The sequence below is a fragment of the Zootoca vivipara genome, chromosome 2 (assembly GCF_965207765.1).
Source record: "Zootoca vivipara chromosome 2, rZooViv2.hap1.1, whole genome shotgun sequence".
Classification (NCBI taxonomy): domain Eukaryota; kingdom Metazoa; phylum Chordata; class Lepidosauria; order Squamata; family Lacertidae; genus Zootoca; species Zootoca vivipara.
The window spans coordinates 50571616-50588497 of NC_142584.1; the positions used below are offsets into that span (position 1 = coordinate 50571616).

At 38.8% G+C, this 16882-nt stretch overlaps 1 protein-coding gene across 1 annotated transcript in view; it reads right to left on the minus strand.

Annotated features, from left to right (window-relative positions):
• The window catches only part of LOC118080310 (uncharacterized), a 76913-nt gene that overhangs the window by 18101 nt on the left and 41930 nt on the right, over positions 1-16882 (minus strand). Inside the window, exons 22-33 of the mRNA XM_060271698.2 lie at positions 16514-16677; positions 15858-15970; positions 12693-12808; positions 10571-10789; positions 9474-9626; positions 8703-8863; positions 7804-7913; positions 6781-6899; positions 5325-5537; positions 2972-3115; positions 1303-1469; positions 1000-1115 (exon numbers count right to left, since the gene is read on the minus strand). Coding sequence (XP_060127681.1) covers positions 1000-1115; positions 1303-1469; positions 2972-3115; positions 5325-5537; positions 6781-6899; positions 7804-7913; positions 8703-8863; positions 9474-9626; positions 10571-10789; positions 12693-12808; positions 15858-15970; positions 16514-16677 — 1795 coding nt within the window. The remainder of the gene's footprint in view (positions 1-999; positions 1116-1302; positions 1470-2971; positions 3116-5324; positions 5538-6780; positions 6900-7803; positions 7914-8702; positions 8864-9473; positions 9627-10570; positions 10790-12692; positions 12809-15857; positions 15971-16513; positions 16678-16882) is intronic.

Sequence of the window (16882 nt, forward strand, 5' to 3'; positions counted from 1 at the left end):
TCATGGTACAGAAGGAAAAGGGCCAGAGAAAAGAAAAGCAGCTGCAAGCTGCATGTTTGTGTGGTCATCGTAAGCCAGTTTCCTGTACCATGACATGTGAACCAGGGCAGTAAGTAGTGCAGCTAGTGGTCTCCTGGAATGAGTATCAGAAATACCACAGAGCAGATGGAAGCAGCAGAATTAAGCAACAGAAAGGGTAAATTAAGGGTAAATTCTAACACGTGCTTTGAACACTTCGTAAATACGTTTGAGGGGGGAAACCCACATTTCAAATTCCTCTAATGAGTCTTTGAATTTGGCAGCTTCAAGCATCATGTTAGTATCACACAACAAAAACAACATTCAGCAATGTAAGCCTACCAGGATTTTATACTGTTTCCCCAGTAGAGCTACTTTACGTTTCAGAGGGAGCATGGGGCTGATCATGAGCCTTAGAACTATTATGATATATTTATTTATATGCAACCTTTTTTCCCTGAGGGGACTCAAGGATGCTTACAGATAAAAATAAGAACTGCCAATATCATCAGCAATTTGAAAAATTAAACATTGATAAAATTATAAACTATACACACAAATAAAATCTATTAAAACATTACCAACTATTACAATAAAAACAACAAATTGTCGCTTTTTTGTGTTGAATATATGCTATATGGTAACTTATGCACCTAATAGGTATCTAAAGCCATTTGCACACAACAAATAGGAGCCTACACAACACAAAACACTGTAGCTGTATGTAGGTTTTATTTTATTTAATTTTTATCTTATATTTTGGAAATTTACATCCAGGTGTTTTTTCTTTAAATTTTTTTGGGGCCCCCAAAAGAGTGGGGCCCTAAGCTATAGCTTGTTTAGCTTATACGTAAATCCGGCACTAAAGGAGGGGGTTTCAAAGTCTGGGAGCAGCCTGGGACATTCAACTTTGTCGTAAATTTCAGAGTGTGTGTGCTTATTCTTGCTGGCAGCAGCAACTGTGGGCCTCACTCAACTTACCATTTTAAATCTCTGCTTGAAAGGTTTGCCTTTGACCACTCCAAATGGGTACAAAATACATTACCATGAAGACCAATCCAATAGACTCCTCTTGGCAATATAGTAAGAAGTGAATCCTAAATAATTTAAAAGGTAGAACACCTATGAAAGAGTAGTGTAGAAATGGGGGACATATATTTTACAAAAACTTGTATATCAGCTTAAAACCACCCCCCTAAACTGGCATTTCCCACTGAAGTTGCTGCATGGCATATCCAAAATCATATAAGTAAATATATATTATGTGAAAACACAGGCTTATACCAGCTCGTTTCTACTAGTTATCCAGAGAAGGTCTGTGTCTGTATATCGTCTACACATATCTCTTGCATCTAACCATGTGCTTTCTGTTGCTTTGGGGAAGTAATAACAGCTGCCATGCCAGTACACCCAGCCACCTTCAACTGGACATCTCCCACCAATCAAGGTCCCTGAAATGTAAACACATACATACAGGGTGAATTGTTTCCAGGTAAGCCAGCCTAAACATTATATGTAATACTATGTTTCACTACCTATGTAGACCAAACAAATAAGATACATATCAAATCTCACAGCTAGGATCAAAGAAACATGCTGCAAGCCTTATTGACTAGGCCAGTGTTTCTCAACCAGTGTGCCTCCAGATGTTTTGGGACTACAACTCCCATCATTCCTGACCACTGGTCTTGCTAGCTAGGGATGATGGGAGTTGTAGTCCCAAAACATCTGGAGGCACACTGGTTGAGAAACACTGGACTAGGCCCACCTCACAAGATCAGGTTCCACCAGTGTGCACTTTTCAGGTACCACAGAGCCTACAGCTGTCTTCTCTTCCATCACTGTGCTAAAGTGGAACCCTTCTTGTTAGCAGTGAAATAATATGAAAGTCAAACAGCAACGTGCAACCTCTAATCCTGGAATGACTGCTAGGAAAATAGAAACAAAAGTGGGCACTATATTCCCTGAAACCATCTGATATGAGGCACCTTCATTTATATAAAATTATCTGAAAAACTAACCCTTCTTCACAATTATGGGCATTCCTCAACTATTTTGGAAAATGCCAAGATTTACTAGTAAGCAAAAGAAATTAGGGAAAAATGGATCTTTAATTTTTGAGCTAAATGTCAGAAAGCTTGTTTTGGACATTTTACCCAACACAATAAAAACTGCCCTTTATTGACAAATTACAGAAATCAAGCAAGCTCATTTATATCATTCACTCCCTACAATTAATTCCAAAGTATCACTACAACACATGGTATTATAAAAAAAATAATTAGCACTCATTCTGATTTGATTAAGAAGTAGCTGACTTTCTTCCAGAGTACAAATATAAAGCATCTGCCTCTTGCAAGAAACAATTAAATTGTGCAATTGCCAATGATATTTTTTTTGCCCATGATCAGTTTTATTTGTTGTAAAAACTTAATGCTGTTATTTTCCACACTGTCTTCAAAAGGAGGATACTGGATTATTGCCAAATGATTATTGCCAAATGATTTGTTGAATTTTAAGCTTGTTATCCTACAACATAATTAATAATCTTATCCTACAATCTTTATCAAATCCTTGATACCTTGAGTGACGTCTGAATGCTATCTCTATTCTCTGATTTTTTAATATAATTCAAGTACTGTACTGAGCTAATCCATGACTTCAAAAGGCTACCAACCTTTCCTTCCAACCTTGTGAGTAACAAATAGCAGTGTTATTACTTCACTTAGCTATATCCTGCTTGCATTTTGATCTGGATTTACATTTCAACTTCACACCTTTCAAAGAAATAGGATTGATTCTATATACTTAAAGGAATTTAATTTCAGCTGAAACCAGAAAAGGATCATGACCATTGTTTGATATTCCTACAACTTTTGTCATAATGTGGATTCTCATATTTATGGGAGCAGAAATTTTTAAGAAGAAGCAGAGAAAGGGGTTCCCAGATCACCTTTTTCGCAAGTGAAAGTAGGGTCATTTTTGCTGCAAAACAAGCTGTCACCACACAACCCTGTATAGGGGTTGCATGGCACATCATCACCACACTTGCGGCATATTTGTTCACAGTTCTCCCCAAATCTTCCACCGACACAATCTACGAAAGATGTAAAATGTTATATTACAGTGAAATACAAGAATGACTTCCAAAAATTCACATGGTAATAACCATGCTAGGTGTAGGCTACATCTGTGGGTAAATCTGGCTACAGCTGCATACTAAATGGATTATGAAAAGACAATTTTATTCAAAACCCAATTTTAGGACAGGGGACATGATGTATAATAATAATAATAATAATAATAATAATAATAATAATAATAATAATAATAATAATTTTATTATTTCTACCCTACCCATCTGACTGGGTTGCCCCAGCCACTCTGGGCAGCTTCCAGCATATACAGAAACATAATAAAACATCAAACATTAAAAACTTCCCAAACAGGGCTGACTTCAGATGTCTTCTAAGGGTTGTATAGTTACTTATCTTCTTAACATCTGCTGAGAGGGTGCTCCACAGGGTAGACACCACTACCTAGAAGGCCCTCTGCATGCTTCCCTGTAACCTTGCAGTGAAGGAACTGCCAGAAGGCCCTTGGAGCTGAATCTCAGTGCTTGGGCTGAAAAATGGGGGTGGAGACGCTCCTTCAGGTATCCTGGGCTGCGGCCGTTTAGGGCTTTAAAGGTAAGCATCAACACTTTGAATTGCACTTGGAAATGTAGTGGGAGTCAATATAGGTCTTTCAGGACTGGTATTATATCGTCGCAGCAGCCGCTCCCAGCCACCAGTCAAGCTTCTACACTCTGGATTAGTTGTAGTTTCTGAGTCACCTTCAAAGGTAACCTCACATAGAGTGTTTTGCACTAGTCCAAGGGGAAGATAATCAGGGCATGTACCACTCTGGTGAGACAGTGCGCAGGCAGGTAGGGTCTCAGCCAGCATACCAGATGGAGCTGCCCTGGACACAGAATTAACTTGCGCCTCCATGGGCAGCTGTGAGTCCAAATGACTCCCAGGCTGCATACCTAGTCCTTCAGAAGCAAAGTTACTCTATTCAGGACTAGGGAATCCCCACACCTGCTTGCCCCCTGTATCCCAGAAGCAGTACTTCTGTGTTGTTAGGATTCAACCTCAATCCGTTAGCTGCCATCCATCCTCCAACTGCCTCCGGACACTCACACAGGACACTCACACACCTTCACTGGCTCCAATTTAAATGAGAGGTAGAGCTGGGTATCATCCACAAACTGTTGAACACCCAGCCCAAACCCCCTGATGATCTCTCCCAGTGGCTTCATGTAGATGTTAAAAAGCATGATTGAATCATCCAAACATGAATATGACATAGAATTTAGTATCTACCAGAAAATAGTATAGCAAATGATGGCACATATTTGTTATGCCCACATTCATTATTCTTTGTCTCTTTGTTGTCTTTGCCCACTGCGACTATTTAGTTAAGGGTGCCCAAACTAAAGCCCGGAGGCCGGATGCGGCCCAATCACCTTCTAAAAGGTAAAGGTAAAGGGGCCCCTGACCATCAGGTCCAGTCGTGACCAACTCTGGGGTTGCGGCGCTCATCTCGCTCTATAGGCCGAGGGAGCGGCGTTTGTCCACAGACAGCTTCCAGGTCATGTGGCCAGCATGACAAAGCTGCATCTGGCGAACCAGAGCAGCACACGGAAACACCGTTTACCTTCCCGCCGGAGCAGTCCCTATTTATCTACTTGCACTTTGATGTGCTTTCAAACTGCTAGGTGGGCAGGAGCTGGGACCAAGCAACGGGAGCTCACCCCGTCGCAGGGATTCGAACCGCCGACCTTCTGATCAGCAAGCCCTAGACTCTGTGATTTAACCCACAGCGCCACCTGGGTCCCTATAAGTCCGGGAATCAGCATGTTTTTACATGAGTAGAATGTGTCCTTTTATTTAAAATGCATCTCTGGGTTATTTGTGGGGCATAGGAATTCATTCTTCTTATTTTTTTTCAAAATATAGTCCGGCCCCCTACAAGGTCTGAGGGAAAGTTTGCTGACCCCTGATTTAGATGGTAAACTCTTTAGAGCTACAAGCTTCTTTTACTTCTATATTACATATATCTGAAGCATCCCCTCAGAATGTAGAAACCACTGCCTCATTTAGGATGGCCCAGTGTCACTTTCTAATTAATAGGCATGCACCCATCCCAAATTTGTTTTTAATAAAAATAATACAGACAAACCACTTGCATTTGAGTTAAATTATATAAATTTCAGCAAAGAGATAAAAGCAAATAATTCTGCACATACTTGTACTGCATACCTGATTTAATCCAGGTTTTCACACTTTTGTCCCTGGTATTGTATATGCTTAGACCAGTGTGTATCATGAAATCTTTCCCTGCTTCTACCACTCCAGTACATGTTGACAAGGCTAAACAGACTTGTTTAGCCTCATTTAAAGTAGAATACCTGGGAGCTTTTCCATCAGGTAGGTAAAATGCTCTTCCAATGAATTTGGTAAAGAGATCAACATCTGTTTAAAATAAAAGGAACAGTCAACTTAAATGAAATGTATAAAATATGACTGCTCCTAATTATTGTGCAGATTAGTGATGTGCAAGTGCAACCTGCCAGTTCACAAATGAACAGATATACTCTGATTTAAGTGCCCCAAACTAGAGCTACTGTTGCAACAGACAGACTAACAAATAACAATGCATTGTTATGTCTTTTTCACCAAATTAATTTTTTTCTAAAAGATTCCCCTTTTCATTGGTACAAATGTTTGTCTTGTCAAGGACCTGAGCTTTCAGAAGTAGTACATATTTACACACAAATGATTGCAGTGCCAAAATCAAGAATTTGAATGGCCACACAAGTAATACTGATAATTAATTTAAGGATTGTACTTAGAACTACACTGAAAGGTATCTGAAATGTATCTAGAAAAGTCTGTGCTTTTGGACTGTGTTTAGTGGGACCACCTAGAAGTAAAGAAGTAAATGTACAGTGGTACTTTGGTTCTCGAATTTAATCCATTTTGGGAGTCCGTTCGACTCCCAAAATGGTATAAAAACAAGGTGCGGCTTCCGATGGGCTGCAGGAACTTCCTGCACTCAATTGGAAGCCACAGAAGCCGAGTCGGAATTTCAGCTTCTGAAAAATGTTTGCAAAATGGAACACTCACTTCCGGTCTGTGGTGTTCGGGAGCTGATTTGTTCAGGAGTCAAGCCGTTTGACAACCAAGGTACAGTACTATTAAATTGATATGTGAGTGTTTTAAATGTATGGATCGGGATGTGTGGATATGGCCTGCAGCTTTTTCTTATTTTAATGTATTTTTTAAAATAAAATGGTGAGTGTGATATGTCAAGAGTATATTTTAATGAAGAAAAGTGGGACAGAAATCACAAATAAAATTAATAATAATATGCATACTTGTGAGTCAAATTCACTGAAATCAGGAGGGCTGCAAGGCCAGAGAAAGTCAATAGGTTTTAAGAGAGCTAAAGGAGGTATGATAGAGTTGTTACAACTCATTACATATTGTCATTTCCTGTCCAGTGCTGATCTGGCCAAACAGATTTCACATATTTTTGAAGCACTATCATCTGTTTGATGAGGTGATGCTGATAGCAATATTGACAATGGGGACAAACCACAAGAAATAACACAACTATATCACTTCCAACTCTTGGGGGGGGGGAGACATAGTTTCTAGCCAGAGTCAAGTTGTGCATCTGTTTCTGAGAGACAAAAACAACTTATTAATTTACCTTGTCTCTTGCAAATCCATTTTCTGCGAAGAGAACAATCAATCACAGAAAGATATCTCTTGAAAGCAACTCCACAATCAGAAGCAGATTGTGTATATCTTCTGTTTTGCCTAACCACCCTGCCAGTAGTTAAGAAGGAGAGAAAAATGTACAGGTTCCTATTAATTAAACCATTCCTTAAGGCTTGCTCTATTTCAACAATACTACGGGAAGTTTTCAAAACCACACAGTAATCTTGGGCAACAAACTTCAATTGCATTCTAAAATTAGCAACCTGAAAAACCATATAAAGATTTAAGGCTGGTTCAATCTGAGAAGAAGGGTTTTTTGGAAGCCATATCCAGTATAAAAATTGAGGCTATGAGATCCCTGCCTTTCTTGGGCAGGAGGAAGAGACAACCCATTCTTTCAGTGTCTCATGCTCACTTATGCCAGAGAATGACAAACTGCCCTGAAATTGCCATAAATTATCCATTCAGTTTGGACAATGATATTTTAACTTCGTGTATGAACAAGCCTTTTGCCCATGTGACAACTCCTTCACAATGTAAACATTCAAACCTGTAAGTCAAAACATGAAACTGCAATAACTGATTTTGAACCAAACCAAGATATTAAATCATAGTTTGAATTTGGTTTAATATACTATCTTGTGCTAAAGATGATAACCATAGTTTCTAGGGTCAGATGAAATGGGAAACCATGGTTACCATAATTTGAGATTTTCTAATTTGGACTGCTTGCTCCACAAAGAATTAAGAAGCTTAAAATGTGGCTGAAAGGCTTGTTCATAACTTGACTTAATACACTGAATTGACAGTCATAGTGGGTTTAGAGACTTGAAAATCAGTGAGATCCTTACTGAAACGTAAAGAACCTCTGAATACCTTCTTAAAATAAAGAGCAGGTACTAGAATCAGAATATATCACATGATCATTTTTTCTGTTGAGAGAATGGACTTTACTAATGCTCTGAAAACAATCTTTTCTGCTAATATTGGACTATATTAGAAAACATCTCACCATGCATTTTGAAAGACTGAAGTTGTGTTATCTACCCAAATATATTGATATGTCCGCTTACTGAAGATCAAACCAATCCAACTGTCATCTCCTTTATACTGTACCCACATCTGAAATATGAATAATGAATAAATAAATCTGAACGTTCTTTATGGTGTAGGAGTAGAATAGTTTAATTATAAACCAACATTCAGAAAATGGAAAAGTCCTAAAGCCTATTTTATAGCAAGAATCCTAAAACCTTATATCCAAACAACATTTAATCATCCTTTGAATCAACTTTCCAACACATAAAAACCTCCTTTAATAGGTACCGCATGTCTAGTTTAGATAATGGTGGTATATGCTTTTAAATAATAATTTAAGAGAGAAAACTGAAGTAAGCACATGTATTACAAAGCTCCAAATCTCTTCAGATAGTAGCATTGCTAACATAGATCAGTTTCTCTCAGCTGCAAGGAAGCTTTCTAAAGCATTCATAGTCACTGTAAGAGCGCTGTATAAGGGTTCTCTCCACCACTTTCTATAATATGTCCAAAATACTTCTGTTCTTGTTAGGTAACTAATGCTGCAGTTGTAACCAGAAGTAACAGTGGCTCGCTGGAGACACTACAGTGGCACTGCTGGAAAAAGAAAGACCCACACAACTGGCTTGAAGAAGCCACACACACAAATCATAATCACATGATATAGTAAACTGGGGAAGTATCTCCCATGTTGGGTAGGTATCTGAATTGCTTAAATCTGAATGGAGAAACACCTGCAATCTGTATGGCTTCTAAAATGAACAAAAGAAAAAGGTCACAGAATTGACCTAATTAAGTCTAATTCACAAACCAGCCCCTATCCAGTATGAGAAGGATATAAAGCAATTACCACCCCCAGGTCACAAATAGTACCTTTTCATGACTGTTTGTAATTTTAACTAGGTCTGTTCCCTTAAATCCTTGGCATGCAATCCTGGCATCGGTCCATGTGGCTGTTTTTGTGTGTTCCACATAGTAACATGACTTGGAATAATGGTACCACTGGGGCTTCTTTGGGCACGGATTTGTGAAAGCTTAAAAACCAATACAGTAAGTTGTAATATAACTTTGAAACCACAAGATACACCTGCAAATCTATGTAATTTAATGCATTGCTAGCGTGAGCAAACCATACTAAATTTATAAAGTAAAAAAAGGACCCTTGGAGGGTTAAATCCAGTCAAGGCGACTACAGTATGGGGTGCGGCGCTCATCTCGCTTCAGGCCAAGGAACCCGTGTTTGTCCACAGACAGCTTCCAGGTCATGTGGCCAGCATGACTAAACCACTTCTGGTGCAACGGAAGGCATAGTAATTGTAGTACCTTTGTACGGTAGCACTTCAGAGAGCGCCACCTAGTGAGTTTGTGGCTCAGTCGCTTAAGTTACTATTACAGCAGCAGTTTCCTGTATCATTTAATTTTATTTACACAGATAACTAATGTTGAGGTAAATAATAAAATTTTAACAGAAAGATATTAGTAAATGAAAACCAAAATTTCAGTAGTTGGTAGAGGAGTTAGAGTGACTTCTACAGAGTGGCTGACATAAATTAAAGGAGGTACTAAAAGAAAGGCAGAGAAAGTCACATAAAATGAGAGAATAAAAAAGGAAAACCTTTGTCTAGAAACTGTCATATTTTGTACCTTTTGCATTACATGCTGGCTCTGGGGAGTCCAAGGTACACTTGGTAGGGCCAGTGGCTACACATTCTCCATTAATCGGATGGCAAGGTAAGTTATTGGCACACTTTTTGCAAGTGAATTGACAATTTGTTCCAAAAAATCCAGGACTGCAAACTAGAATAAAATTTGAGAATTAAAACAGCAAAAGAATAAACTAAAAACCGGATTATCAAGTACATTTCAACATTTGACTTTTACTATGAGCTGTTCCAGGTATGCAAATAGAACCCAACTTGCTCAGCACTTCCAAAGTATATTACCATTGGTTGGCTCCAGGTTAATATTACTAATATGTAAATGCATCTTTATAGAAAAGTTAGGTCCCTCTGTATTCACTGGGGCATACTCGCTCCCAAGTGTGCATAGGATAGTCACCTTAGTGTATATTTAGTTCTTTTCCTAAATGTGAAAAGGTGATTCACAAACTGAAGATAGGGCATTATTATTATTATTATTATTATTATTATTATTATCCCATATTAGATTTGGGAAGAAACATGAAGAGAGGAGAGAATGACTTGCCATCTAGTGAGCTATAAATGTGGGACTTGGGGGCTCACCAGTCAGTCTTCCAACCACTATGCTACACTAGAGCTCATTAATTGTGGATTGAATGAAAAATAGCTTATTTGATAGAGAAGTTTAATTTTATCTGAAAGAGGCTATGATTTATTTATTTAATGTATTTCTACCCCAACTTTTGTCCCATAAGAGCAAAATAGTAATTAATGCTTTGATGTTGACATCACCAAAGCTGTAAACTCCTGACCTAGCTGGACATATTTACTTTTGGAACCAAACAGTAAGATTAAAAAAACTAAAACATTACATAAAATTTAATAAGCTCTCTTATTTTTGGATCAGAGTACTTTGGATAAGTTGGCAACACTGAAAATGCCATAACAAGAAAGAGATGTACGTAGGAGCCAACAGTATGCACCTGCCAGTATGCACCTTAGCTTAAGAGGCATTTCATAAGATCAGGAAAAAGATAGTTTGATAGCCACAGCCACATTGTTATAGATAAGTGTATAGATAAGTTGCTTTAAGTGACTCACCAGACTTCACATATAGGATGTCATGTGCATCAAAGCTTTTGAATGTATGCGTTCCACTAACCATATAATAATGGCCTTTTGATAAAACTATACCAGTACAAGTAGTTTTCTCAAAAACGCAATCCTCTTCAGCATCACTGAAAGTATAGAACGTTTTTGGCAATATGTTTTGTCGTTGTGGTATAATGTGACCTTTGTATTCGTGGAATATATTCATTGCTGTCCAAAGAAAACAACCATAGACTGTGATTTTTACCATCAATTCAAACATTAAGATGATATAAGAAGAGCCTATTGGATCAAGCCAATGGCCAATCTGGTCCAGCATCCGATTCTTACAATGGCCAACGAAATACCTGTGGGAAACTTGTAAGCAGGACTTGAGAGCGACAGAACTCTCCCCTTGTGTGGTTTCCAGAAATTGGTATTCAGAAGTACAGTATACTGCTTCCAACCAATATAGCCTCCATGACAGCTAAGAGTCATTGATGAGACTTTTCCTCCATGAATTAGTCTAATACTTTTTTAAGCCATCCAAACTGTGACCACAGTTTAACTATGCTCTGCCTACTGTAATTCTAGTACATAATTTTATAAACTTCCATCATGCATTGCCACCTCTTACTCGTCTTTTTTCCTCTAACCTAAAAAGTCTCCAAATGCTGCAACCTTCCTCCAAAGAGGAGTTGCTCTACCCCTTTGATCTGGTTGCACTTTCTGAACCTTTTCCAACTCCACAGTATACTTTTTGAAGTGAGGTGACCAGAACTGTACATAGTTTTCCAAATGCAGTAACACTACATATTTGTGTAACAGAATTATACTCCCTAGTATGGAATTTGCCTTTTCCATAGGTGCCATACTCTGGACCGATGTCTTCCTCAAGCTATCTACTACAACCCCAAAGTCTTGCTCCTGATTAGTCACTGCCAGATCAGACTCCATGAGTGTATATGTGAATTAAGATTTTATTTGTCCAACATGTACCACTTTCCTCTTGTTTACATTGAACTGCATTTCCCATTTTCTGCTTCCTCCTACTTAACAAATTCCTGATCCACAAGAGGATATCGCCTCTTACCCTGTGACTGCTGAGCTTACTCAGGTGTCCTTGGGAGGTACCTTCTTGAAAGCTTTTTGAAAGTCCAAGTACACTATGTGTATTACATAAGATCAAGCTTTCTCAAGGACACCAAGATATCCAGCAAGTATCATACATATACTACATAAGGGCTTGTTCTTGAAAACAGTTTGGAAGCTTCAGATGGTACAGACCTCAGTGGTCCAAATGTTGATGAGAGTGAACATGCAAAACATTTTACTATGTTCTTGACTAATCTGCTTACAAATCATTTACTATGATCTTCATTAACCTGTCCTGAATTCCAATTCACTTATGAATTCAAACTGCTGGTCATTATCTCCTGAATTCCTGCAAAGCACGTTATTTCACTGTACCACCCTCTCCTGGAATTAAGATTCTAAGTTGAAGTCATGCTTTGCATTTCCTCAGCCATAGAAATGAGATGAGGAAGGTGAAGGGGAAAAGGGTTATTCATTGGTGGCCCTTACACTGTGGAACACTCTTCTGAGAAAAGCAATTTTTCCTGGCTTTGTTTTGCCAGCACGTTTTTCCAAAGATGTTCAGCTGTTGTTATGGCAACATGAAGTAATTTTGTTGTTGATTGCTCGGTGTTGGAAATCCAATACTGATGTTTAAGGTGGGTTTTCTTTCAAGTTTTCAAACTATACAGGAAAAGGCAGTGCGTACTGTATGTAATAACCTAGCTATTATTATTCATCTTCTAGTAATATCCGAATAGGATTATTGCATCCAGGAGCCACAGAACCATCAACATCTTATTGTATTCCTTACCACCCTTCTCCACAAGGTCCCAGGACAGACTACATCATATAAAAACACAATCCAACTGAAAGAATAAAAAATCCTTTAACTCCCAAACAATAATTCCACATAACACATTGCAGAGAGGACAACATTAAGTAGTGGGATGAATCTTTAGAATAATCTTTCTTTTCCCTCAGTGAGAGACAGTACTGAATAGGAAGAATATAAAAGAAGAAAAGGGAGCAAGAAAAATAACAATAAGCTAATACTTACATTCTTGTCTTTCACATATAAAATAAAACTTCTCAGAGCACTTTGCTGATTGCAGCAGTGGCTTATTTTTGAGAAGATAACCACAGCCATCAACCGGGTCCCCTTCTATATTTAACCTAAAAGGAGAGGCAACATTTTGAACTAGAGATAGGAAGAGAAAAATATTCATACTAATTTTTATAACATAATCTGTTATATCACACATCAGTATGCAGAATTCTGGAGGGTCACTTTGAGAGCACTGCCACATTAGAAATAATAATAATAAATAAGGCAGGTAGCCTCTGAAAAAAAGAATGTTGCAGTGCAGAATATACAGGGTTCTACCAAGTTAGCCATGTTCATTATGCTCCATTCCATTTCCCTACACAGTTTTCTAGTCGTCATCTTCCTCCATCCCTCAACATTCTCAGTTTTCATATGGCTGGAGTTCCCACCCTTTAGGATTTTCTCCTAAAGATAGATAATTAGATAGATAGATAGATAGATAGATAGATAGATAGATAGATAGATTTATATTTTTTACTTCTGACAATCTTAGGTGATCTATTATTATTGTGGACTCACTCACAGTGACTCTCCGCTCCAGGGAGCAAGGCCTAAGCCAAGAAGGTGAACTGGACAGGACAATCTGGGATTTTAAAAATTGGCCACAACTTTATCTATTCCAGATGTAGGTTGGATTTGGGTTAGGTATTGGGTGTATATCCCTTACAACTCTCATGCTGGAGGGCTGTCGCATGACAGGGTCAAGCCCAGGATTAACAGGTCCTCCACAAGCCGCAGGTCTATAGGGATTACATTCCCAAGCTGCCCATATGCCAAATGCCTTGGCTTTTGGACAAAGATTTCCTTCCTGTTGTTGCACAGCTCTGAGGTAGGGGTGATTCACCACTTTCACACACACCCCGCGCAGACCCACTGCAGACCCTTGGGACAGACACAGACAACTTTTACCAGGTCTCAAGCCCAGCTCACTTTGCCTGACCAGATTGGCCAGGATTCAATAAACAGATGTCGGGAAAGCCTGCCACTCCCCCAGCGGCCAGCCTAGGAGTTTCCCAATGGCCAACTGCCTAACCCAGATGTTGCTCTTGAGGGTAAGCATTTGGAGTGACGGGTTGCACCAGCCACCCAGCCTGTAACTGGGCAAGCAGCCATTATCATTATTATCATTTTAATATTTATTTATATCCCGCCTCAGAAACAGCTAAAAACATAGAAAAAACAGTCATTTAAAACATTTAAACATCAATAGAACATGAATGTTTAAATACTAACTGTGAAAGAATATATATCTGTACGATTTATTCAAACATACAGATCATTATAAGAAAAGCATCAACACCAGCTTTTTTCTTAAAAACAGTCAGTTCCCAAAAGCCTGTTGGAACAAGAAAGTCTTTGCCTGCCAGCAGAAGGAGAACAAATTGGAAGTCAGTCTAACTTCTCCAGGAATGGAGTTCCAAAGTCTGGATACAACCGCTGAGAAGGCCCTGCATGCTTCTTGTGGATGGATGGTGCTGTTCTGGCTACATAAGGATAGGCATTTGAAGAATGAATTTGCTATTAGTATAATGGACTACTTCTTACAACACCTAAGGCAGTAACAAGTGTTCCTTCCTTCAAGCACCAGAGGAAGCTCAAACCCACTTGAGTACATCTTATATCCAAGGGGGAAGTGACTAGTTCTTCTGCTTCATGTTACCATGCTGATCATACCACATCCTAATAATTTAAATAATTTTTGTAAAGTTCAAAGTATCTAAAGCCATGGTTGGAGAAAGTATGCTTCTAGAGATCTTCCAGTTCGGAGCCGCCATGGCGAACAGCAGTTCCCGCGATAAAGGACGCTGGGTGTGTTAAGGATAATTTCAGAGTAATTATCCTTGCAAGCAGGGGATGCAGAGTGCATAGGACTGCACGTATCGGTAACTCTCCAATGCAGTCACCATGAGCGGCGTTTCCTCTGTTTTTTAAGAGAGATATGATATGAATTTGGACTTTAAAAAGAGACATGTTCTGGAAGAAGGAGACAAGATAATCTGCTAAATGAATCAGCCTTTGAGTGCCAATGTCTTGATCTGGAGAGGACTATCGCCGTAACCGGATTGGAAGGTAGGTAGACGGAAGCCTTTGTTTCTTCTCTATACATCCACTACTTCATTTTATGATTTGGCAACCCTTCACTGAAGAAAGAAAAATAATTTCTAATGGAATATAATTATTAATGCATTGCGGAATGCAAGAGGGAATCAACAAAAACTTAATAATTTTCACAGACTAATTGAAAGAGAGGAACTGTGTGGAATGTGGAATGTTTTGTATACCCCCCTAATGAGGACCCTGACTTTGATTTATTACGGCTCGGGAGAGATGCCAGAGATCAAAGAGAAATGCTGGAAGTCAGCCCGGAACAAGGCTAGATGCCAAAGGAAGATGGTGGAGAGGATTGTGCAGTAAGAATTAAGTTCTCAGAGTGCGGGGGGGGGGGATGGAGGGAAATAATGGATTGCAACAGGAAAGGAAAGACAAACGTTAAAAGATATTCCACACAGAAAGTTACAAGATATAAGCCCCTCTGGCAAATTAACGGATATGGAACAGTTAAATACAAACAAAAGTCATTACATCAGTGGCTGCGAAGATAAAGGAATAACATTGGAATGGTATTATTTGGATTAAATAAGAATAGACGGAGGAGAAGGAACAACAACAGCATCTCCCCAAGATCAGAACATGGGAAGTCACCCAAAAATGCTGAATTTGGAATGGAATAATTGGCTTTTTAAATTGTATTATGATTTGGTATTGTATCAATGTGGCTTATATTGGATTATTATTAATGAAAAATTAATAAAAACTATTATAAAAGAGAGAGAAAGTATGCTTCTAAATACCAATTGCTGAAAGCCACAGGAGGGGAGAGTGCTCTTCTGCTCAGGTCCTGCTTGTGGGTTTCCCACAAGCATCTGTTTGGCCACTGTGAGAACAGGATGCTGGGCCTGATCCAGCAGGCTTTTCTTACGTTCTTAAATTATTAACAATTAACTTCAATAAGTACATATCCATACACTGAAAACTGCTCAGTAGGTATTTCAGGGGCATAAGTAAAAAGTACCTCCAGTCCCATTCATAAAAGGCAATAAAATGTGAACATCTTACCAATTTATATTAGTGTTCACATTCGTTCCATCTCCCCACTGCCAACGAGACGTCTCTGAATGCCATTTCATTCCTACCCACATTTGTTGATTTATCATTGTTTTCAGCCATTTCTGGAGCAGAACACAACATAGACATAATTAGCATTGTTAAGATCTGATGGTGTGATCTCAATATACTCCATGGGTGAAACTGCATACACATCAGGGGATAAGTATGGCTCAATTCTCCCTTTGAACAAAAAGAAAAGGGTTGACAGCACCTCCTCTCCATCACTCCACCTAGGTATCAGGCACAATGTGGCAACCATTACTTGAAATAAGAGAACTGATACGCATCTCACATGAAGCCATTTGCCTGTTTTCTTCCTCCCCAGTATCTCACCCAACAAGTGACTTCTGACTACAGCAAGAGTATGGGAGGGAGAGAAGAGGGCTTTATATACTGTATATATTTAACACTCCTCCCTCACGGTACAAACAAAATCTCCCCCTTGAAATAAAAGTTGAAGTGCCATTTGCAAAAAGGTAGATTTTTAAAGTGCCCACTGAATTTTCTTTAAGCAAGTAAATGTTATTTACCACCTTCAGCACTCTTGAATAGAAAGGTGACCAACATTGTATAGGGTCTTTCTTTTCTTTTTTTAAGATTCTAACCTTTTCCTCAAAGCTTTGCAACTCAAGTAGATGTGTGCCTTTAAAATGTGTGCATAGCTTCTGTGCTTCACTCCATGCCACTTTTCTTTTTTCTTCTATCAAGTAGCATTTTCCTCTCCAGTACCACCAACCATCACCAAAGGGGCATCTTAAACTGTACAAGCCTGACACACCATCAAAAGAAAAAACAAATGCAAAAACTATTACGGTTTTCCATGTTTTGTTGCTTTTCATAGTCTAACATTCCTTTGTATCTTTTGCCAAGTGAGTATTTTCAGAGTGGGTAGACAGTTGTTCATTATATATAAGGCAGAATCTTCCCATTAACTTCCAATAACTGTCAGTGATAAGCTTACTCTGTACAAGTGA